This window comes from Dictyostelium purpureum (genome assembly GCF_000190715.1).
Source record: "Dictyostelium purpureum unplaced genomic scaffold DICPUscaffold_56, whole genome shotgun sequence".
NCBI lineage: Eukaryota > Evosea > Eumycetozoa > Dictyosteliales > Dictyosteliaceae > Dictyostelium > Dictyostelium purpureum.
In genome coordinates, this window is record NW_003519393.1 from 10345 (window position 1) to 34042 (window position 23698).

Below are 23698 nucleotides of genomic sequence, written 5' to 3' on the forward strand. Positions count from 1 at the left end.
CTCTTTTTAATAAGGGTATAAATCTTTTGATAGTATTTTTTATTAATTTTGTAAAAAAGTTTAAAAACAAAAAATTTGTTATTAATATTTAAAAATAAAAAAAGTTTGTTTTATATTGGATATTTTATTATTTTTGTTATTTATTATTATTACTATTGTTTTCTATTATGTGGGAAAGTTGTGTAATTTGTTCCCATTAAAATGCTTATAATGATTAATATGTAATTATGGCTATTTTTTCTTATGTTTAAATTCAAAAAGAGATTTGAAATCCTCCTCTTGATTTATTACTCTTTTTTAATTTTAAAAGTGTAGTTTTGGTTGTGATGAATGGTACTATTGCGGACTCTTGTAAATATGGTGGCAAAATTTTGAAAATCCTCTATTGGTGGAAAAATATTGTAAAACTATGTCATTGAAATAATATTTACTTATCATCACTATAATAACGAGTTCAAATTAAATTTAATTATATCTATTTATTGCATATGGTATCTAATGTGGTTTTGGTTTTTATTTATTAATTATTGGGAAAGTAAATTTTAATTTTTTTTTTTCGTTAGCTTTAAATAGTTTTTTGTTTTCCATCTTAGATATATATATATTATAATAATAGAAATTTAAAATATGGTTTAATTAAAAAATTTATAAAAAAAAGTGATGATGCTGAAGTTTTTTTTTTTTTTTTTTTTTTGAATTTTTTTTTTATTTTTTCATAATTTTTTTTTTTTTAATTTTTAAAATTAATTTATAAAATCCCATATTTATAAAACAATAAAATAATAAAATAATAATTATAATCTAATCAAAAAAATGGATATGATTAAAAACTTGAATCCATTTAATAACATTCCAAAATATCAAGTAATTATCAGCCAATCACAATCACAATCAATATCAATATCATGATAATATCTAATCATACCAATATTTACCTTAGCTATTAATACCAATTTAATTCAAATTTTGTATATATATATTTATTTATTTAGATTGCTCAACAAATTATAAACTTTGGTTTAATTGTCGCAACAGCTTTAATGATATGGAAGGGTTTAATGATTTTTAGCGGTAGTGAAAGTCCAATCGTTGTAGTTTTAAGTGGTAGTATGATTCCAGCATTTTACAGAGGTGATTTATTATATTTAAATATGGAAGATGGTCCATTCAGAGTTGGTGAAATTGTAGTTTTTAAAATCGATGGAAAAGAAATCCCAATTGTACACAGAATTTTACAAATTCATGAAAAGTAAGGACATTATACATTTATTTAATAATAATAAAAAAAAAAAGATTTATAGGTATTAATAAATATTATTATAATATTATTTTTTTTTAGGGAAAATGGTGATTATGAAATTAGAACTAAAGGTGATAACAATTCAGTTGATGATTTAGGTTTATATGCCCAAGGTCAAAAATGGTTAACAAGAGATCATATTATTGGAAGAGCCAAAGGCTTCCTTCCTTCAGTTGGTATGGTTACCATTGTTATGCACGATTATCCTCAACTTAAATACGCTTTAGTTTGTGTTTTGGCGTTATTTGTTTTATCGACAAGGGAGAACTAGTTTTAATCAATAATAAAAATAAATAAAATAAATAATATAAAACAAAACAAAATATAAAACATTTTCTTTGAACCTCTTTTTTATTTATTTAATTTAAATGTTGCCATATATAAAGTATATTTATTTATTTATTATTATTTATTACTTTAATCATTTGACTTTTATTTTGTTTTAATCAAGTTTGATTAAGATTAAAAGAAATTATGTACATTTGATAACAGGAGCTTTTTAAAATTTGGGATATTTGAAACAAGAGCGGCTATGGGATTTAGAATTGGTTTAAATTTCCATTGAACACCATATATAAACTATACATTTTGAAATTTCAATATTTAATTCTAAAATGTTACTGTTACTATATTTTGATCATAGTTAATGTTGTTGCTATTTAAGGATACGATGGTTTAAAAAAAGCATTTATGACCATTTAAGTATCAGGGATTTGGTAATGAATAATGATGAATTTAATTCAAATTATTTCATTTAAAATGACACTAAACCTGGATGATACTTTTAAATTATTTTATGTTTCTATTTGACCTGAATAAAAAATTTAAAATTATTTTTATTGAATATTTTTGAATTTCATTTTATTATTATTTTTATTTATTATTTTAATTTATCATGATTATTTTTTCGTTGTAATTTCAAAAAAATAAAAAAAAACTGAAAAGATTTATTATAAAAAAAAAATGGTTTAAACCTTTTAAAAGAACGAAAAAAAAAAAAAAAAAAAAAGATTTTTTTTTAATTTTTAAAAATTTTTTTATTTTTTTGCAAAAACCATAAAATAATAAAAAAAAAAAGTTTATAAAATTAATGCATAAGTGTGTTAAATTTTAATATTTGTATATTTATATATTATTTTATTTTATTTTATTTTAAAAAAATAGAGTATTAATTCCTAATTTGGCCATATTATATAATAAATAAATATATAAATTTTTTTTTTTTTTTCTTACATGACACATTAAAACTTACATATAAAATAACAATACCAATACTATAATAAAATAATAATAAAAAAAAAATAATATTATAGTAGTAGTAGTAGTAATAGTAATAATAATACAAAAAAAATGGATGAACAAAAACAACAACAAATACAACAAATACAACCAAATTTAACCATTTGTTTAGATAAAAAAAATAAATATAAATTTTCAAAATTAGCATCAGATATTAATGGAGAGAATATAGCGATATCGAGTGAAAGAAATTTATTTTTACTTCATTTACCAACAGATATAGAGAATGATGATCAATTACGTATATTAAATACACTTAATAATGAAACTGTAACAACCTCATTATCATCATCATCAGCCACAACACCATCATCAACATCGACAACAGGAATTTTCGAAAAGATAAAGCAATCAAAAGATACTGATAGTAATTTAGTCGAATGGAGTCCAAGTAGAACAGAGTCAAATCTATTGATGACATCCTCATCAAGAGAGAATTCTCTATTCCTTTGGAATATGAAAGAGCAAAAAACAATACAAAAATTCTCAAAGGCTCATATAAGACATATCACCTCGTTATCATGGAATTCTTTAAATACAAATTTAGTTGCAAGTGCTAGTAGTGATAGTGTTATTAATCTTTGGGATATAAGAGAGCGTGCAAATATTTCATCAAATAAATTCCGTTCAAATCTTTCACAAATTGCTTGGGATCCATATTCATCTGATATTTTGGCAACATCTAATGGTGGTGAAATTAATATTGTTGATATTAGAGTAAGTTATTTAAACAGACACTAATACAATTAAATGTGGTATTTGTAAATACTAATATACTAAAATTTTATTTTTTATAGAAATTTGGGTCACCAATTGCATGCTTTTCGACCTCAGCACATATTGGTACAATGTCAAATATTCAATGGAGCACTAAGCACCAACATGAATTGTTAACTTGTAATCCTAATGATAAATCAATTAAAGTATGGGACTATAAGCAAAACACTAAACCAATTCACTATTATAATACTGGAACTTATTCATCATATGCAAGATTTGTTGTAAGTATTTTACTAGATTATCACAAAACCGCGTTTCTTTTTAAAAATTTTCTAATTTTTTTTAAAATTTATAGCCATTTTTAGAAAATCAGGTTATTGCATCGACATCATCAAATGGTTCATTTAATGATATTCAACTATGGGGAAATGATAAGTCGCAACCAATTCTATCATTGACAGGTGGTCATAAAGATGCAATTTTAGATTTTAATTGGAGAGTTGTTGAAAGAAATAATGTTGTTAGCAAAGATCCAAAGAAATATTATCTAATGTCAATTGGTAAAGATAATCAATTTAGTATGTGGAGATTTAATAGTGGTTTAGTTCATCATCTAAATGATTCTTCAATTTGTGAAAATTTAAAACCATTACCAAGAAATTTAAGAATATCTCAAGACTCACAAGAATTAATTGATCAAGCAATTAATGATTTATCAGACGACGAAAACAATCAAGAAAATCAAGAACAAACAAACGTAAATAATATAGAACTTAGTAACATTAGTAATAACAATAGTAGTAACAGTAATAATAATAATAATAATGGTGATAAAATTGATAAAAAGAAAAATAAACTATTAGATTTACATCAAGAACTAGGAAATATTATTCAAGAGAAATTTGATTATATATCATTTGAAAAGATATCATACTCAGATCGTATTTGTATAGTAAACGTAGATAATAGAAAATTTTGTGTAATAATTTTATTCCCAACACTTTACCCATCAGCCGCACCAACATTCGATATCTTATTTAACGAGAGCTCATTGGCCATCACCAACATTCAAGTCAAATTAAAAAAGAAACTAGACAAACTTTCAAGTAAGCTCATTGAAAAAAAGAGTCCATTCCTTTATCATATTTTAGATTTAATTTCAAGCTATTATAAATCCACTAAAAAAGAATTCCCAACAATTAAAAATTTGCTAGACTCCCCAACTATTCAAAGAAGAACCCCAAAAAATGTTAATAATCAGCCAATGAAAAGAGTATCATTAACACCAAATTTCCATCATCCAAATAACTCCAATAACAACAATAACTATGGTACACCATTTACAACCTCAGTCCACCCAAATGATGGTTCAAATATTTCACCAATCGTTATCTCTACAGCAACAGCAACAACAACAGTAAATACTAATAAAGTTATTGATAGCTTTTCACTTTTAAATGTACCATCCATTTCATTATCAGAATCTCCATCTGTTGAAAGAAATAGATCTCAAAGTGCATCATCGACAATTAATAGTGGTGTCAAACCAAGTTTCGATTTATCAATAAATAGTGGTAATTTGGGTGCTAATATTTCTGGTACACCACCTGGTAGAGGAAGATCAGGTTCATTTGGTGGTAAAATGGTCGAACCAAATATTGTAAACAATAATATTCTTCAACAATATATTGTTAAACCAACTGATACTCTTTCTGGTATTTCACTTCAATTTGCAATGCCAAGAAATATTATAATACAAACCAATAGATTACACTCTGAAAGATTGGTAGCTGGTCAAAAACTTTGGGTATATAAAAAGAGTAGATTATTTGATAGTGCTCCAAATACTTCAAGTTTAGGTGATCAACCATCAGATGAAAATGAACAACAACAACAATTAAAATCTTCACCTGAACAATCAGATTCAAGCAGTGTTAATAGCAGCAGTAGCAGTGTTAGCAGTATTAGTAATATTAAATTATTAAAGCTTAGCAAAGGTGATATCGTTAAAGAAAAATTAGTATGTTTTATGAAAAATCAAAAGATTGTAGGTCATTTAACCTTGACACCATATAATTTAATCTTCCAATCCGTTATTACACCAACCACCAATAAACCAATACAATTATTTGCAGAGTATCAACATATCATTAGTTGTAAATACCTTTCAAATAAAGTCGAATGGTTAGCTCATTTCTCTAAAGATTGGAACAAAGAACAACGTTATATCAAAGATAAAATCAACAAGAATAATAACTTTGGAAACAAAGCAAAAGCAAAGACAAAGAGTAAACAAGAAGAGGACGAACACGATGCTTTTCTTCAAAAGGAGATTTCGAAATTAAATGAAATGGAGGAGGAAAAAACATTATTATTAGACGATGAAACTGGTGTTGAAAAGAAGGTTTTGGTTTTCCCATGCATCTATGCCATTATTCATAAAGATAACTCGATCCAAACCATTTTCTTTAGAGGTTCAGATGCTCAATCTGTATTTGCTTGTTTCTCTTACTTGAAACAATTAATTGTTGGCAGCAAGATAGCCTCACCACAAACCATATCCCCAATTCTATCAAGCACAAAATCAACTACAGATATAACGACTCCAACAACAACTACTACTACAACAGTAGCATCAACAACACTCCCACCAAATATCTCCAACCCAGCAACATTAATGGCTCAACAATCACAACCAATTGATATTAAAAGTATGTTAAGAAATGGTAGCTATACAAATATTAGATCATTAGATGTAAGCTATGATTCATCATCATATGATGAATATGTTGAACCATCACCACAATTATTAAAGGATCAAACAAAATATCAAGTTCAAGAAAGAATTTTAATGACACCCGAAATTTATAAAAAGATTCGTCATTATCTTCCAATTCGTACTCAAGGTTCAGATATAGAATTACTTTACAACTCAATTAACGATGGTATTTCATTTTCAACATTCTATAGAAAAGTTAAACCTGCTGAAAAATCTATAATGTTAATTAAAGATGAACACGGTTATATATTTGGCGCCTTTCTTTCCGATAAAATTGAATGCAAAAAAGACTTTTTCTATGGATCAGGTGAAACATTCCTCTTTTCAATTAAACCAGTCTTTGCTATTCACACATGGACTAAAAAGAATGATCTTTTTATGTACACTAGCCATGACTATATTTCAATTGGTGGTGGTAGTCATTTTGGTTTGTGGATGGATAACGATTTTCATCATGGTTCAACTGGTCCTTGTGAAACATTTGATAACCCACACCTTTCAAAAGACCCCGATAGCTTTATCCCAAATGTTGTAGAAATTTGGGGTATATTATAAATATTAAATATTTATAATAAAAAAAAATAAAAAATAATAATAGTATTATATATAATAATAATTTATTAATTTTAATCTTTAAATATAAAACATAAGGTTTTTAATTTTATTTATTTTATTCATTTTTCTAAATTATAATGTATTTTTTTATATTATTCATCACTAAAATGTTATTTTTATTTTCATTAATCCTTCTTCATAATACTTCTTAGATGGTAGGGAAGAGTGAGACTAAAAGGATTTGATTTATACATAAGCATACCCATGCGAGTGTTGATACTTTATTTTGGTTGATTGCTTTCTTTACTAACTTTTTTTGAAAATACTATCCTTTAAATAGTTTAAAAATTTGGAAGTCTGGCTTTATGGTAACACTATCAGGAATTTGGAAGCAAAAGAGCTACTAGGATTAGTATTGTTTTCAAGTTGTTTCTTGAGCTATTTTATAAATAACTGATGCTCGTGTTAAACAATGCCCATGATGATATTGGCTGATTTTTTTTATAATTTTATACAAAACAAAATAAATTTTTTTAAAGTGACGAAGTTACAAACACAATATTTAAAAAAAACAACACATTAAAAAAATCAATTTTAAAATCAATAAAAAGATTAAAATAAATTTATTTATTATTGGTAGGCTATGATAGCGGCTATATTATTCTATATTAACCAATACTAATAAAAATCAAAAAGAAAATTTAATGCATACTCCTATCTTATCAAAAAAATATTTTTTATTTATTTTATTTTTATTATTTTATTTTTAACTGTTTCTTTAAACTGTTTCTTTAAATTATAAAAGCAATCAAAAATATAATTAAAAATAAATAAAAGTAAAAATATGTATTTATGTAAACAGGTCAGCCCCCCATATATTTAAACCAAAATATCAGATTTTTTGATTTTTTAAGCTGACCACATATGCAATATAAAATTTATTCTCTATTATCAAAAAAAAAAAAAAAAACACAATTAAGATTCACATCGCGCATTCATTGAAAAGTGGTTAAAATAATATTATAACCAACGGAGTAGTTGCACAAAAAAAAAAAAAAAAAAAAAAAAAAAAAAAAATATATTTTTAATTTTTTTTTTAATTTTTTTATTTTTTCTTTCATTTTTAAAAATAGTTTTTTGTTAAATTTGTTTTTATTTGTGTTTGTTTTTTTTATTTGATAACCCACCTAACGTTGTTAGCACAAAAAAAAACAAAATTTAAAATAAAAATAAATAATAAATAATAAAGTATTATAATAAACAATTTAAATATTTTTTTATTTTTATTTTTTTTTTTCATTTTAAATAATAATAAAAATAATAATAATAATAACTGTTGATTTATATACAAAAAATTTAATTTTCAATTATAATTTTTTTTTATCATAAAAAAAATCTTTTTATTTTTTTTATTTTTTTTATTTTTATTTGGGTTTTATTTGTAAAATTATTTTATTTTTTCCTTATTTATTTATACCCATCAACACTCATATATATATTTATTTATTTAATTTGTAATAAATATTATAATATAAATAAAAATGATTAAAAAAACTCTTTTTTTAATTTTAATAGTTTTATCATTATTATTTATAAATAATGTAGAATCAAAATCAGCCGAAGAAAAAGCATTGGATATTATTGACAGATATCGTGACATTGCAAGATATACATTTTTTACAACCGATGGCCATTTAGAAAGATATCCAGAGGGATTTTGTGGTGGTACACCAATCGACGATTGCCAATGGAACGAATATATTGAAGCTATTATTTTACTTTCAGCTATCACTTTAATTATTGCCGCTATTACATTAGTTTTTGGTATTATTTTTTGGATATTCAGATGCATTTGCTTTGGAGGTTTAAAACCATCCCATGGTTGTATGTGTCCAGGTCCAAAATATGATCCAGATATTGGTGAAGGTTATAGAACTGGTAGAGTTTGGATATTGAAGATATTAGTATTTGTTTTTGTTGCCGGTTGCGTGTAAGTTTTAAATAATATATAATATATAATATATAATAAAAACTAATTTTTTTTTTTTATTATATTTATAGTGCTGTATTTATTACATCATTAAAAGGAAATTCAAATACAACTACATCAATTAATGATTTAAGTGATACAGTTTTAAATAAAACCAGTACAACTTTAGATCAATTAAATGATATTGCTACAGATTTAAATAATACAAAATACGAAAGTTTTTCAGATATTCAATCTGTTAGACAACAATTAGAAGGTGTTATTCAAGATGGTCAAAATATTCAATCAGATGGTGAAGATATTAGTAAAAATGCTAAAGATGTTAATAATATTAGAACTAAGATTATTGTTATTGGTTTAGTATTTTGTATGGTTGCCGCTGGTTTACTTGCTATTGCCGCTCTCTTTAATCTTCCAAAACTCGCTCGTTATTGTGCAATTTTGATGGTTCTTTTAATTCCATTCATGTGGATTGTATTTTCTGTTCATTATCCAATCAACAGTGTTATTGCAGATGTTTGTGTTTCATATAATTCAACTGGCTTTGATCAATTCTCAAACTTCTCCAACCCAATTATTTCTCAAGTTTTCGATAGTTGTAAAAATGAATCTAACACCATTTCTGTATTTGTCAAAGTGGATGATTTAGTAACAGAAATGATTCAAAATGGTACCAAGGTCTCATGCGACAAGATTAGCAATGTTTGTGACAAGAAATATCCAAAAATTATTGACCCAGCTGTTCCACCAGCTGGTCCAGCTAGTTATACCCTTAATAATATCATTGATTGTCCTTCCCAAGAATGTAATAGTCCAGAAACTTTGGGTTTCTATATGAATTCTACTATTCATGATTTCCAATTCCAATGTATTAATCCAGATTCTGATTGCGGTGTTACCACTGCTTGCCAAGGTGATCTTACCGATCCAGCCAAACTTGGTGTAACATGGAGCACTTGTAATTATAAAGATGTAGCCGGTGTTAGTGCTTGTGGTACCAGTTGTCTTAATACTGAAGTTAGAGGAGTTGCTTCAGAAATTTCCACACTCTATAATACTTTTGATGACCTTCAAAATTTATGGTCTCAAAAAGTTCAACCACTTATTAAATGTTCAAATCTAATTCCATTTGTTGAAGATGTTCAAGATATTGTTTGTATCGAAGCTGTTACTTCATTGGATTTAATGATCGCACCAACCGCTATTTTTGCTATTCTTTTAACTGGTTTGGGTATTATGGGTATCTTGGGTAGTAAGAGATTTAATGGTAAATTTGTTTCTTCAAGAAGAGAATCTGCTTAAAAAATAAAATAATAGTATAAAAAAAAAACGATCTTTAAAGAAATTAGAAACCTTTTAAACATATATTTATTTTAAAAAAAAAATATAAAACGAAACAATTTAATAATTTTAAATAAAGAGTTTATATTTAAAAAATTTGATTTCTTATTTACTTTTTTTTTTTTAAATATTTAGTTTGAATTTTTAATAAAACTATTCAAGCACATAAATTTTGTATTTTTTTGTTTTATACTCCTCCAACACCAAATTTGAATCTCTTGAGGGTACCCTTTCATAGTTTAGTTCCCAGGTGAAATGTTTGATGGTTTTCTTTTCCATATTTTATTAAAAATTTCGTGACGGTCCAGATTTTAACAATTCTCATCAAATTGACAGCTTAGCGAAGTGGTCTAACGCGTCTGACTTGAAATCAGATCTCCTCGGAGGCGCAGGTTCGAACCCTGCAGCTGTCGATACCTTTTGCAGAGAAATATCTTCTCGGAGATATATCTTCCAAGTGATAATCCTCATATGTAATGTTATTTATACTTAAAAGTTACTTTACAATTGGTTTTTGCATAGCTACTCACCAAAAAACTCCATATGTAATGTGGCTTTTAAGTATAAATAAATTACACATTAATAAAAATACTGTCGAGATTATGAAATATTAAAAAAAAAGTGTAAATTTTATAAAAAATGAATTAAATTTTTTTTTTTTAAAAAGTAAAATATAAAATAAAATAAAATTATTTTTTTAAATCTCTTGAAAATTAAAAACTTATAAGTAAATATTAAAAAAAAAAAAATTAAAATTAATTAAAAACCCTGAATGATTTAAAAATTTTTTTATTTTTTTAAAAATTTTTAATTTTTAATTATTTATTTTTATTTTTATTTTTTTTATCTATTTATTATTTAAAACAAATATAAACAATTACCAAAGAACTTCAAAATCAAATATGTCAAAAAATAAAAACCTTTACGATAATAGTGGGGAAAAAAAAATCGATATCAAAGACGAATGGAGAAAAGATATAGATAAACAATTTAATAAGGATAAGGAGCCAAATATTAACCCACAAATAGATCCAACTGAAGGTATTCATGCTTTGGAGGAACATAGCCACCTATTTAATACAATATATGGACAAAAATAAAAATAAAAAAAACCATATCAAATAAATAAAATTTTTAATATTTAAATAAATGTTTTTTTTTTATTTGAATAAAATTATTTTAAAACCCAAAAGGGAAAATTAAATTTTTTTAATCATTATGCTAATACTTTTTTTATTTAATGTGTGTGTGTGTGTGGTGTTTAAATATATTTTTTTTTTTAAATTAAAATTTTTTTCAAAATAATAAATTTTTTTTTTTTTAATATAAAATATAAATTTACATTTATTTTAGATACACTCATTAGTAAATAAATATTGTTATATTTTTTTATAAATATTATTTGTTATTTTTAATATTATTTCATAAAATTTATTTAAATACTAAACTTGTAAATAATGTCTTCAACTACCACTATATCAAATAATAGAAATTTGAATAGCCACAAAAAAACAAAATCTGTTATAGAAAACGAAAAATATTATAATTCAGATCAAGTTGTTGTTATTAATCCAAAAACATATGGACGTAAATTTACAATTTCAAAAGCATATTTAGATCTTAAGGATCCACCAGGAACAAAACCTTCGTTACATAAATATATTCATAAAAATAGAATTTTAATTTTCACCCTAATTCTATTATATATCGCTCTTGATGAAAGAAACCATGGTATCAATAAATTAGTGCATCATATTTCGTTACTCTCTGTTATTTTCATTAATCCATTTGAATTGCTAAAGGGTTTAATAGTATGTATAATTTAATATTTTATAAAAAAAAAAAAAAAAAAAAAACTAAAAAAATTATTTAAATAAAAAAATAGGCAATGCATTCAATTTCATTTTTAATTCCATTGGTTAACTTTTTATATCATAAAAAAAAAGTTTCAATTTTTAACAAAAAAGCAAAACTACTTTGCTGTTACGGATTTATTCAAATGTTAGTTGGTCTAAGTGCAATTTATTTAATTTTTAGTCATAAATATCCAATGGGAACAACCTTTTATTTAGGTCTGGTTACAATCGTTATTGAATGGAAAGCACACTCCTATTTTATTGTAACCAACTATGAATCATTACACAGAAAAAACATGACACCCGAAGAAAAAGAGGAAGATGATCATTTAAAGAGATCCCAAATCCAGTATCAAATAGACTACACAACACTTTATCGTAAGTTATTTATAATGTTTCTTTCATAGTAAAGTATTATATTAATATACTTTTCTTTTATTTTTTTAGAATATTTTTACGATTATTTTGTTTTCATTTTTACACCAACTTTAATTTATGACCAATATTTTGAAGTTAAAAAATTTTCCCAAACAGTCCCAAACGAAACATTAACAACCAGAATTTTCGAGTTTTTGAAAGAATTGTACTCTTCGTTTGCTGTTATGATAACCATTCATTATATTCGTATGTATTTTTAAAAAAAAACTATTTAAAATAATATTAATAAAATTATTTTTATTCGTCAATATTAGATGTTGAATATATTTTCCCACCTTTAGTAGAAAACCCAGATTTTTATGCATATTTAAAAATCGTTATCCCCGCAGAGATTACATTCCATTTACAATATTACCTTTTGTATCATTGTGTTTTATCTTTATTAGCAGATTTAACAAATTTTAAAGATCGTTTATCATTTTATGATAATTATTGGGACGCCGAAACCTCGAAACAAATTTTAAGCCGTTGGTCGAAGCCAGTTCATTCGTGGCTATATAGACATATTCTTTCAGATTTGTAAGTTAAAAAATATAAAATGGTTTTTTTTAAAAAAAATTATTGTACTAAAAAAAAAAAATTTTTTTAGAAGATCATTCTTTAAATTTAGCAATGTATTGTGTGTATTTGCAACTATGGTTTTTAGTGGCTTTTTCCATGAAATTCTTGTTATTTCAATTACTAGAGATGTATGTGTACCTTGGGCTACTCTTAGTTTAATTGGATGTGGGGTTTTTATTGTATTGGAAGCTAAATTTCAAAATTTCTCAAAAAGTAAAATATATCACACCATAGTAAAAATTTTCTTATTTTTAGGCCATGGTTTATTTTATTTTAGCTATTATTATTTCTGTTTTAAATCTTATGATGTATATGGATTCAATAAATAAAAATAATATTTCTTTTTTTCATCATTTTATTTTTTTTTTTTATTTTTTTTTTTAAAATAACAATATTTCAAATTTATTATAATAAAAGTTTAAAATGATTTTATTCTACCAAAATCATAATTTTAATAGATGGATATGGTATCTCTATTAATTTTCATTTTGGATATTTTTTTTTTAATTTTAAAAAATTTTATTTATTTTTATTTTTATTTTTTAGCACGCTTCAAAATAATTTAACTTTTTTTTTTTTTTTTTTTTTTTTTTTTTTTTTTTTTTTTTTTTTAAAAAACCAATATTTCAAATTTTTTTTATAAAAAGTTTAAAAGGTTTTTTTTTTCCCAAAACCAAATTTTTAAAGGGGGGGAAGGGGTTCCCTTTTAATTTCCTTTTGGGGATTTTTTTTTTTATTTTTAAAAAATTTTATTTATTTTTATTTTTATTTTTTAGCACGCTTCAAAATAATTTAACTTTTTTTTTTTTTTTTTTTTTTTTTTTTTTTTTTTTTTTTTTTTTTTCATATTTATTGTATTTTTATAATAATCCCTAACACCAAAAAAAATACCTGTTTTTATATATCAATTAATAATTAGCCACTATTAATGATTTAATATTAAAATATGGTTTTATCAAAATATTATTTGTGTGATGTTTATCATTCAAGAATTAATCCAGTTAAACATACATTTTCATATTCAGTATTTTATTTTATAATAGATTTAGATGAATTAGAAAATGGAACTTTAGATAATTATTTATTTGGGTATAACAAGAAAAGAGTTATTACAGTCAATAATACCGATTATATGGGAAAAGAAAATAGACCAATCAAAGAGAAACTTATCGAAAGATTTAAAATTCATCAGATGAACCAACCCAGCGATAAAGACAAAGTTGATATTGATGCAATTAAAGCTGTAAAACTAATTACCAACCCTCGTTATTTCAACTATTCATTTAACCCAGTAAACTTTTACTATTGCTATGACGAAAATATGAACCTTCTTCAAGTTGTAGCCGAAATTAATAATACATTTGGTGAAACCCATTTATATTTTCCAACACCAACTGAATTCAGAGATGAAAATTTAAAGTATCCATTTAAAAACTCAATTGGTGAACAGCCATTCCTTAAAAGATTTTCAATTGCTAAAGATTTTCATGTTAGTCCTTTCAACTCTTTAGATGGTGCCTATGACTTTTACTTTTGCGATTTAGAAAAATGTTTTGATATTAGAATCAATTTAATGTCCTCGTTAAATAGCCCAAGTTTAAACATCACCAAGCCATGTGAACCAAATAAAGAAAACAAATCAATTTATGACTATATTTTAATGACAAGATTGTGGTCTACCCAACAACCATTCGAGCTTTCAAGTATTAATATTCTAAAGCTTTTATTGCGTTATCCAATTGCTGCCTTTAAAACTGTACCAAGAATTTTATACGAGGCTGGTAGATTACATTGGGGTAAAAGTTTGAAAATCTATGCCAAGCCAAATCCCCCATTAGAGAATACAACAATTCTTATCAAACCATCTGCAAACGAGCTAGCTGCTTACAATTTTTTCTTAGACTATGTAAAACAATTCAAAAATATTAATATTGAATTGTATTTACCAGACTCCACCGAATTCATACAAATTAATACATGTGATAGTGATACTGGAGAGCCAATTAAAATCTCAATTAAAAACTATGAATTCTTTTGGAAATTATTTTTATTTAATAAAATAACTTCATCATCACAACCATCAACTCCATTAAAAGCATTCAGCTCGAAAGCAATCGGTTTAGCATATATGTGCGAAGATTTTACTTGTGAAAAATTACCAGAGCTATTAATCCAACTATGTGACTTAACCATCTCCAAAACAAATACCGACACATCCACCCCATCAAGTCTCGACAAAAAAAGTATTTGGAATGATATTTCAGAATTTATAAATATCGAGAATATCTATTCATTCTTTTTATTTAATCATAAAAATCAAATTAAAAATCAATATACTTTTAATTCAAATAATAACTTTAAAGAAATTATAGAAAAACTAAATATTAATAATAATACTGGTGAAATTAGAATTTTAGAAATCGGTTGTAATTTATCTTATTATTTAATAAATGAGAATTATTTAGACAATAATAGCAATATAAAGTTAACAATTTTAATAGAATCCAAAGAACTATATCAATATCATCTATCCAATTTAAATAATAAATATTCAAATGTACAATTTATCAACATGGAGCTATCAAACTTTATCGAGAATTTCAAAGGGGAAAATAAATTTGATACAATTATTTCAATGGATTCAAATTGCAATAACTTGAACGATTTTAATCAATATTTAAATTATTATAAATCAATATCAAAAATCAACTCAATTATTTTTATACAAAATATTAACAAACAAGGTGATAATTCTGTAAGTTTTAAATTTTGCTTTTTTCTTTATGTTCAAATTTTTTATTAATAAATTTTTTTTTAAATAAATATAGGACAAACCAGCAAGAAAATCATCATTTAAAAACAATTATTGTAAACTCATCGACCACATAGGTAGAAAATATTGGGCCCTTATGGCAAAATTCCAACATAATCCATTTTATTTAGAAGAGAGATATATCGATTTAATGAATATCTTAAAGAAATCATCAATTAATTGCCACATAAATGATGACTCTGACCTCAATGATAATATTGCAAGTAATGAATCATTTAAAAACTATTTGAGTAATCAACAAGATTCAAATGAATTTAAATTAAAATCATTTGAAACTATTGATAATTCAGATATTATTAAAATCATTGAAGGTTGGATCCAAGATGCTAATCAAAACCAATCGATGTTTTTAATTAAGCTTCAAGAAATGGCGATGAGACATGGTTGTCTTTTAAAAATGAATCAGGTAGAAATCGATGAAATATATAGGGCTGTAACATTCCACTTAAATTTAATATTATCAACTTTTAAAAATAATAATTTAATAATTTCAAATTTTATAATCGAAAATAAATAAAAATAAATAACTATAATATAAATATAAAAATATAAAAATAATAAATAAATAAATAAATAAAATAAATAAAAAATTAAAAAGTAGTATTACCAAATGATATTTTGTTTTAGAATTTGGGTTTTTTTTTTTTATCGTAATTTATTAGATTTGTTTGAAAAAAATTATTTATATTATATATTGTATTATTATATATTTTAAAAAATAATTCTGAGAATAAATAAAAACACCATTGCAACTACTAAAGCTACTAAAATCATTAAAATACAAAGTCTTGTTCTATATTCTTTATGTAATTGATTTGTTTCTTCAATTTCTACTGTACCTTGTTTAACATCCTCGTATGCTGTTTCTAAATTATGATCAATTCTATCAAGCAATGTACCCTAAAATTTAAAACAAAACCAATAATTAATTATCTACACTAAATATTACTGTGCTTATAATTATCTTCCATTTATCATTTATAAACTATTATCGATTGTTTTTAATTAAACTATTCTATAACATACCTGTTGAACAACTAAAATACTAATATCTTGAAATAATTGTGAAAGGTCATTAATTGAAGCTACAATTTTACGAATATCTTGGTCTCTTTGAGTAATTTCCAATTCCATATGATCTACAACCTGTTTTAACTCGTCAGAGAAATCTAGATCAACAACACCACCCTCCTCCTCATCATTAAAATCAATTCCCCATTCTGAAAATGCATTTGACCTTTTTTGTAATGCTGTTAAAAATATTCTTTGTTTTTGTCTAAATGTTAATGATAATGATTGTAATTTGGCTGATTTGGAATTTTGAATATTTTTTTTCATCTTTTGATCCTCTGGTGATAAATTTGCACCTTTACCTAAATTTTTAATATAATCATGAGTTTTGTGGAATAACTAAAATAATATTTGAATCGTTAATATCTGTTTATAATAATTATAACAAAATAATAATTCAAACTATAATATATACTCTTGTGATTTCTGTTGTTGTAATTTCAATTGATCTTTCTAAATCTGATTGATCCTCCATACTCATATCTGGTAATAAATTTTTATCATGATAACCTTTTAATTTATCGACTATAAATAAAAGAAAATAATATTAGAAATCCAATAAATGATAATATTATTGCTATTTTCCAAATATATATAGAAGGTATATTTCTTACTTAACTCGCTAATCTTTTTAAGATTTAAATCTATATCATTTATTTTTTGCATCCATGGTGGTAAAACATTTAACTCTTTTAATTGTGGCTGTGCATTTCCCCCTGATGAAGTACCTTTTAATGCAACCAACGGTACATTATTTGAATCATCATCAGATTCTGATTGATTATATGATTTACTTGGTCTTCTATTTTTAAATTCTGATTTTAAAAGATTAAATGCTGGTGTTCTATCTCTTGTGGCCATAATTTAATTCAATTTTTAATAAATATTTAAAATAATTTTATATTTATATATATACTATAATATATAAAATTTGCTTGTGATTATTTATAATTTTGTGATTAACTTTATTAAATAATAAAATGTAATATAGTTTAAAAAAAAAAAAAAAAAAAACTGGCTTTGTTAACGTTTGCAAAATAAAAATTAAATGAAAAAAATTTTAAAAAAAAATTAAAAAAAAATTAAAAAAAAAAATTAAAAAAAATAATTAAATAAAAAAAAAATAAAAAAAAGAAATTAAATGTTATCGAATATTTTTATTTTTATTATTAAATTAAATAAAATTAAATAATTTGGGAAAATTAATTAAATATTAATTATTAAAAAAGATTAAATTTAAAAATTAATTTAAAATGTTATTTTCTATATTATTATTGTTGTTAAATGACAAATTTTAAAGTTTTGCCCAAATTTGGTTGTCTATTATTGCCGCCAATAATTACCAAAGCTATGATATTTTGTCCAGATTTAACTATTAAATCATTTTGTTATAACAGAAGACGATGTAATTGGACTACCTCTTTCAGATACTAATTCCTTTGCAGAATATTTTTAAATATATTTAAATAAATAACACCATTGTGACTGTTCCCCTAGCTTGATTAATAGTTACACGGAAGCTTCAGTTTCTCTTCTCCCAAAACTATTTGATTTCTATGGTCATAGTTGCTTGGCCAGAGCAATTAATGATATTAATAAAATAGTTGAGTAGATAGATGAGGTCTATCATTAGTTACTTGACTGGTTGGATGAGCTTCATTGGTTACTTGGTTGGTTAGAAATTTACCACAATCTTGAGTTAAAAATACATTTGGGGGTTCCAATCACTATCAAAAAGAATAACAACTTTATAATAATACCAAGACTCTTCAGCACTTTCAAAAAGTTATGGATGGTTACACCTTTTTCTTATTTATTTATACAAATATTTTCCCGAACTGCTAGACCCTTTGAGCTGCATAGTCACCACCAGTTGGCTAAGATGAAACATCACTAGATGAAACATATTCTAAGGAGCTGTAACTGGTACAACATATTCTGCACTATTACTTGATGTAGCAGATTCCACACTACAACTTGATCCAGACTCTACACTACTTGGTGAAACAAATGATTCACAGTAGATTTTACAGAAATACATGATCCAGATTCTACATTGCTACTTGGTGCCGGTTCTAAGCCATTACTATTTGGATCAGACTCTAAACCACAATTATTTGATGAAATAAATTATTCACTTGATGTATTAGTTCTACACTACTCAATCCAGATTCCATACTACTTGAGGCTTCTATAGCACCACTGGTCCAGATGATTGTGCGACACTACCATATATAAATTATTTCATAGTTCTATTTGATGAAACATGTTTTGCATTACCACCTAATGAAAACAAATGTTATAGAATAGATACTACTTGGTACACTAATGAGTCCGATTATACCACTTGAAAAAAACTAGAGGTTGATGAAACTACCCGATTAAAAAGACACTGCAACTTTGTCAAGACTTTACACTAAATATTATAAAAAATTAATTTGTGTTAGTAATTCATAATTAACAAATAAATCCCATATCCAAATAGATTGTTTTTGTTTATAAAATAATGTGCTTATTTACTTACTTATATTTAAGAGCTTTTAAAATTATTTGTTTGGAAAAAATTGAAAGAAATTTTAAAATTTTTTTTTTATAATATCCAAATTTTTTAAAATTTAAAAAAAGGCAGTGATAATTGACACAATTTATGGATTATAGTGAATAGTTATTATTATAAATTATTAAAAAACAAAAAATGAATCCCTACTTTAATATTCAATAAAATAAGATTTTTACTGTAAATGATACTACATGTACAACATGGCTAGAGACGGCTTAGAATTTTTGTATATTACTTGATTATGGCTTAAAAAAATTGCTAAAATATAATTTATTAAATAAAATGAATTAATATAAAATAGTTTATAAAAATAATAGTGGGAAAATAAAATAACTTACTGATATAATGGTTTAATTGGCTAATGGGCATAAAGAACCGTAATGGAATTCTGCAAAATGTGATAACAAAATTCCATTCTCGCATTTAATGCTTGGAGTAATTTCTATGAAAGAACTACTCTGTGATTCAACTGAAGATACTATAGAAATATTTATCTTATAAATTTCAGCTGCAGCGACCAATGTTAAATGATCGCCCCATGTGCCATTTTTGGACATACTATCACAATATTCCTCCCAACTGTTTGTAGTTACAAAGTCTGAGAGGGTTTCTCCATTTGGAAGGTAAAAACCTTTATTTTGTTTAAGCCAATCTACAATATTATTTCTTATTATTACACTATGCTCCAAGTCACCAAATATCTGGTCTGATAGCGCATGCATTTGGCAATTACCATCACCTGGGATTTCCTTTTTTGGCATTAGTTGGTATAGTTCGATACGTTCATTTAAACGTATATATGCCTTTTCTGTTTCATTCAATGGAGTTGGATCTAAACTTAATCTTCCATTTGAATTGACCAAAGATAAATCGATTTCATTTGGCTTTATTGGAGCATTTTGGGTTTGGCGTTGTTGTGTTGGTTGTGAATGAATTTGTTGTTGTTGGAGTTGCTGACGAATTCGTTCGATGAAAGGGATTGGTTGTTGTGGTTGCTGTGGTTGTTGTGGTTGGGGTTGCTGACGAATTCGTTGGATAAATGGGATTGGTTGTTGTGGAATTGGTTGTTGTGGAATTGGTTGCTTTGGAATTGGTTGTTGTGATTGTTTTGGTTGTTGTGATTGCTGTGTTTGTTGGGGTTGGGATTGTTGACTAATTCGTTGGAGAAATGGGATTGGTTGTTGTGATTGTTGTGGTTGTTGATGTTGTGGTTGCTGACGAATTAGCTGGATGAATGGGATTGGTCCTTGTGGAATTGGTTGTTGGGATTGCTGTGGTTGTGATTGATGTGGTTCTTTTGGTTGGAGTTTTTGGTGTTCTTGTTCTTGGTTTTTTTGTTTTTGTTGAGGTTGTTCGAGGTGCTCTTGTTCTTGGTAAAGATGGAGTAGTTGGGGTTTTTGGAGGTTTTGGATGTGTTGGAGGTGTTCTTGTGGTTCTTGTAGTTGGTTTTGTTGGAGTACTTGACTTGCCCAGTAATTGACTTCACTGTTCCAACATTGGCAGTCAACATTTTCTTTGTTGTTTCTTTTGGTGTTGTTGAATCTGAATTTACCAATAAAAGATGGTAACTTCCAACAGAGGGTACCAACAAAAAATAAATAAACACACAAGTTTAAAAATTCATACATTTTGTTTGCAAAAAAAATTATTTACAAATAAAATGTACAAAAAAAAAAATAATATAAAAATATACAAAAAAATATTTACAAAAAAAAGATATATATTATTTACAAAAAAAGGTGTGTAAAAATGAACGAATATTATTATTTGAATGCTATTATAAAAAAAAGCTGGTGAATGAAAAATTATGTGTGTGTTGTAAAGCTATAATTTTTAATTAAAAAAAAAAAAAAATTTTTTTAAAGACTCTTTTTTAAAAAATTAAAAAATTATAAACAATTAAAAAAAAAAAAATAAAACAAAAAAACAATTGTTTATTTTCTTTATAATAATGATAAAATAATAGTTTCTACCTTATTTTTTTATTTAAAATTTAGATTTAAAATATTAATTAAATATATGTTTGATTTAAAAATTTCATAAAATTCTCTCTCGATTGATATCCATATTACCTAGGTAAGCTATTACATTGAAAAAAAAAGATTTTAAAAATAGGGTAAATTAATTATTTAAATATAAATTTTAATCTTTATTTAGTTTAATTCTAATTGAATAAATTACACCTCGAACCTCTTTTTTATTATTTCTATTTAGTTTTTTATTTTTTTGCATATTAATGAAAAAAATGTAGCTCGAGGTGTAGTTATATATTTATAATAAAGTTTAAAAACAATTATAATTATTTTACTTGATCATTTTATTATTTATTGTTTATTTTTTTTATATTTAGTTTAATTTATTTTGAAGCTGCTATTCCAATTTCCCTTTATTTAATAATTTTTTTTTATATTTTTTATGAAAATAATGTTCTATTTGTTTTTTAATATTGCTCTATCTAAGTTTATACAATTAATAGAGATATTTAATAATATCTTACATTTATTACTTATTTTTTATATAGCTTTTATCAATCTTCTTTACAAAAAATAATTAGCACAAATATATTAAATTATTTAAAAGTTTTTTAATTAAAAATATACAGATAATTGGCTTTCATTATATTTTTTATTACAAAAGTGATATAACAACTATTTATAAGATATTTTTTATAATTATAATTTTTGAAATATTAAAAAATAGCGTTTTTTAAATTAATAATAAAATTTAAAAAATAAAATAAAATAAAATTTTCACCCATTTTCTTCTGTATATAATGTACTTCACTTATTTTATATCATTTCATAGTAATACAATAACACATTTTTTTCACCATTTAATAATAAACATCAATCAATTTAAATTTACTAATTAAAATTTAGATTTTTATTTTATTAAATATTTTTATAGATTAAATAGATTCATACACCACCAGTTGCTGGTGGACAACTACCATTTACTGGTATACAACCATCAAATGAATAGACCTCTGCCATTAAACTAAGCAACAATTTATACAAACCCAGCAGTATCTAATATTGGGGTGATAAGTGAGATATTATAAGGTTTGAAATAAAATGTAAAACTGTTTGACTTGGTAAGTTTATTGGAAACTTCTATTTTACCACTAAGAATATAAAGAGGGATAGTGCTATAAATTTATTCCATCAATGGTTAAAAATGAATTAAAAGAACCTGACCCCCTTGGCATACAGCTATATTTATTGTCGATATTGGTTGTTGGAGCAGAAATTAAGTAACATGGTGTTTGTGATTTTCTAGTATCTAATACAAAGCTTAACGGGTTACCATCCGATTTTTGATTGCTCATAAAGGTACCGACAACTGTTACCACACCCCCTGAAACTGGTGGGCTTGAAATTGAAGCTAATCCTGGTGTAAGTTTAAAATCAATTGAAGCTCGCTGGCCACAATGATAGCTAATGGACCATTTTGTTGAGTATATGGGATTGTTAAAAATATCGTAGTATGTGAGGTGGTGAGACTTGCTGTTTGAATTGCATTTGAACCAATTGTAATGGTGGTGGTTAATAGATCTTGACCCAAATTGGTACCTTTAATTAAAAGACTTGTGCTCGTTTGGGTGTAACTAGTAATGGTTGGTGGCAAATAAGAGAAGCCAATCGAGTTTGAAACAAATGATGTTTGCTTAAGGGCTAATAAATGGTCTCCTCATTACTTCATTTGTTTCTTAGTTTGCTTAATTACTTGAAATTTTGAATAGATATATATTTTATCGGTTTTTTGAGTAAATAAAAAATGGTAGACAGCAATTGGTTTTTTATTTTTTTGGAAAAATGGCTCTATAGATAATATTTGATGATAAAAACGAAATATATTACAATGTTCTTTGTTGAATATATAATAATGATAATATTGATAATAATAATATTAATTTTATTTGAATCAAATTAGTATATTATTATGATGATTATATTTTTTACCAATTTATTATTTATTATCTATTAATATTATATTTTATTTTTTTGAAAAATGTTTAAATATTTTTTTTGTAAAAAAAAAATTTTGTCAGCAAAATTTCCGATATAAAAAAATATTTTTAAACAAAATTTTGTCGTTATATAAATCTGTGGGTGTATATAGCAAATATGTTTTTTTGTAAAACATAAATATAATTATGGAAATGGTTATTATGAAAATAAAAAAAAATTATAATAATAATGTTTGCAAAGATTAAATATTTTAAAATTTTCATTTTAAAGGAATTAATAATTAATCACTATTATAATGATAATAAATTACAAAATCTTATTATTTTGAATATAATGAAATTTCAATAATCATATTTTACAAAAATTTTCAAAATATTATTCATAGTTGAAATTTATATTTTTAAATAAAAAAAATAAAAAAATT

General features: G+C 24.4%; 8 protein-coding genes across 8 annotated transcripts; 6 read left to right on the forward strand and 2 right to left on the reverse strand.

Moving 5' to 3' along the window:
* Positions 1 to 813: 813 nt before the first annotated feature.
* Positions 814 to 1571, forward strand: DICPUDRAFT_30076 (uncharacterized protein; the record flags this gene model as incomplete). The annotated part of the gene is made up of 3 exons (XM_003285839.1): positions 814 to 864; positions 993 to 1249; positions 1340 to 1571. The coding sequence occupies 3 exons, from the start codon at positions 814 to 816 to the stop codon at positions 1569 to 1571; spliced, it is 540 nt and encodes a 179-aa protein (XP_003285887.1).
* Positions 1572 to 2650: 1079 nt separating this feature from the next.
* DICPUDRAFT_94046 (uncharacterized protein) lies at positions 2651 to 6733 on the forward strand (the record flags this gene model as incomplete). Its single annotated transcript, XM_003285840.1, has 4 exons — positions 2651 to 3316; positions 3397 to 3600; positions 3675 to 5139; positions 5194 to 6733. 4 exons carry the CDS (start codon positions 2651 to 2653, stop codon positions 6651 to 6653), a joined length of 3795 nt encoding a protein of 1264 aa, XP_003285888.1. The 3' UTR covers positions 6654 to 6733.
* A 1038-nt stretch (positions 6734 to 7771) lies between these two features.
* DICPUDRAFT_46404 (uncharacterized protein) lies at positions 7772 to 10080 on the forward strand. The gene is made up of 2 exons (XM_003285841.1): positions 7772 to 8643; positions 8715 to 10080. The coding sequence occupies exons 1-2, from the start codon at positions 8195 to 8197 to the stop codon at positions 9943 to 9945; spliced, it is 1680 nt and encodes a 559-aa protein (XP_003285889.1). The 5' UTR covers positions 7772 to 8194; the 3' UTR covers positions 9946 to 10080.
* An 806-nt stretch (positions 10081 to 10886) lies between these two features.
* On the forward strand, positions 10887 to 11084 carry DICPUDRAFT_149800 (uncharacterized protein; the record flags this gene model as incomplete). Its single annotated transcript, XM_003285842.1, has 1 exon — positions 10887 to 11084. The coding sequence occupies one exon, from the start codon at positions 10887 to 10889 to the stop codon at positions 11082 to 11084; it is 198 nt and encodes a 65-aa protein (XP_003285890.1).
* A 280-nt stretch (positions 11085 to 11364) lies between these two features.
* Positions 11365 to 13278, forward strand: DICPUDRAFT_53882 (uncharacterized protein). The gene is made up of 5 exons (XM_003285843.1): positions 11365 to 11795; positions 11870 to 12218; positions 12288 to 12464; positions 12533 to 12797; positions 12868 to 13278. Exons 1-5 carry the CDS (start codon positions 11442 to 11444, stop codon positions 13166 to 13168), a joined length of 1446 nt encoding a protein of 481 aa, XP_003285891.1. The 5' UTR covers positions 11365 to 11441; the 3' UTR covers positions 13169 to 13278.
* A 442-nt stretch (positions 13279 to 13720) lies between these two features.
* On the forward strand, positions 13721 to 16280 carry DICPUDRAFT_94048 (uncharacterized protein). The gene is made up of 3 exons (XM_003285844.1): positions 13721 to 14969; positions 15084 to 15594; positions 15668 to 16280. Exons 1-3 carry the CDS (start codon positions 13786 to 13788, stop codon positions 16187 to 16189), a joined length of 2217 nt encoding a protein of 738 aa, XP_003285892.1. The 5' UTR covers positions 13721 to 13785; the 3' UTR covers positions 16190 to 16280.
* A 103-nt stretch (positions 16281 to 16383) lies between these two features.
* Positions 16384 to 17604, reverse strand: DICPUDRAFT_149802 (uncharacterized protein; the record flags this gene model as incomplete). Its single annotated transcript, XM_003285855.1, has 4 exons — positions 16384 to 16572; positions 16699 to 17082; positions 17159 to 17268; positions 17358 to 17604. The coding sequence occupies 4 exons, from the start codon at positions 17602 to 17604 to the stop codon at positions 16384 to 16386; spliced, it is 930 nt and encodes a 309-aa protein (XP_003285903.1).
* A 2049-nt stretch (positions 17605 to 19653) lies between these two features.
* DICPUDRAFT_76812 (uncharacterized protein) lies at positions 19654 to 20931 on the reverse strand (the record flags this gene model as incomplete). The annotated part of the gene is made up of 1 exon (XM_003285856.1): positions 19654 to 20931. The coding sequence occupies one exon, from the start codon at positions 20929 to 20931 to the stop codon at positions 19654 to 19656; it is 1278 nt and encodes a 425-aa protein (XP_003285904.1).
* Between the last annotated feature and the right edge of the window lie 2767 nt (positions 20932 to 23698).

Excerpts from the sequence above, each read along its gene's own strand:
- DICPUDRAFT_46404 (XM_003285841.1), top strand. The coding sequence starts at position 8,195 with ATGATTAAAAAAACTCTTTTTTTAATTTTAATAGTTTTATCATTATTA. Across the intron at positions 8,644-8,714 it reads GTTTTTGTTGCCGGTTGCGT|TGCTGTATTTATTACATCAT; the intron begins GTAAGTTTTAAA and ends TTATATTTATAG.
- DICPUDRAFT_53882 (XM_003285843.1), top strand. The coding sequence starts at position 11,442 with ATGTCTTCAACTACCACTATATCAAATAATAGAAATTTGAATAGCCAC. Across the intron at positions 11,796-11,869 it reads AATTGCTAAAGGGTTTAATA|GCAATGCATTCAATTTCATT; the intron begins GTATGTATAATT and ends ATAAAAAAATAG. Across the intron at positions 12,219-12,287 it reads AGACTACACAACACTTTATC|AATATTTTTACGATTATTTT; the intron begins GTAAGTTATTTA and ends TTATTTTTTTAG.
- DICPUDRAFT_94048 (XM_003285844.1), top strand. The coding sequence starts at position 13,786 with ATGGTTTTATCAAAATATTATTTGTGTGATGTTTATCATTCAAGAATT. Across the intron at positions 14,970-15,083 it reads GCAATCGGTTTAGCATATAT|TATTTGGAATGATATTTCAG; the intron begins GTGCGAAGATTT and ends CGACAAAAAAAG. Across the intron at positions 15,595-15,667 it reads ACAAACAAGGTGATAATTCT|GACAAACCAGCAAGAAAATC; the intron begins GTAAGTTTTAAA and ends AAATAAATATAG.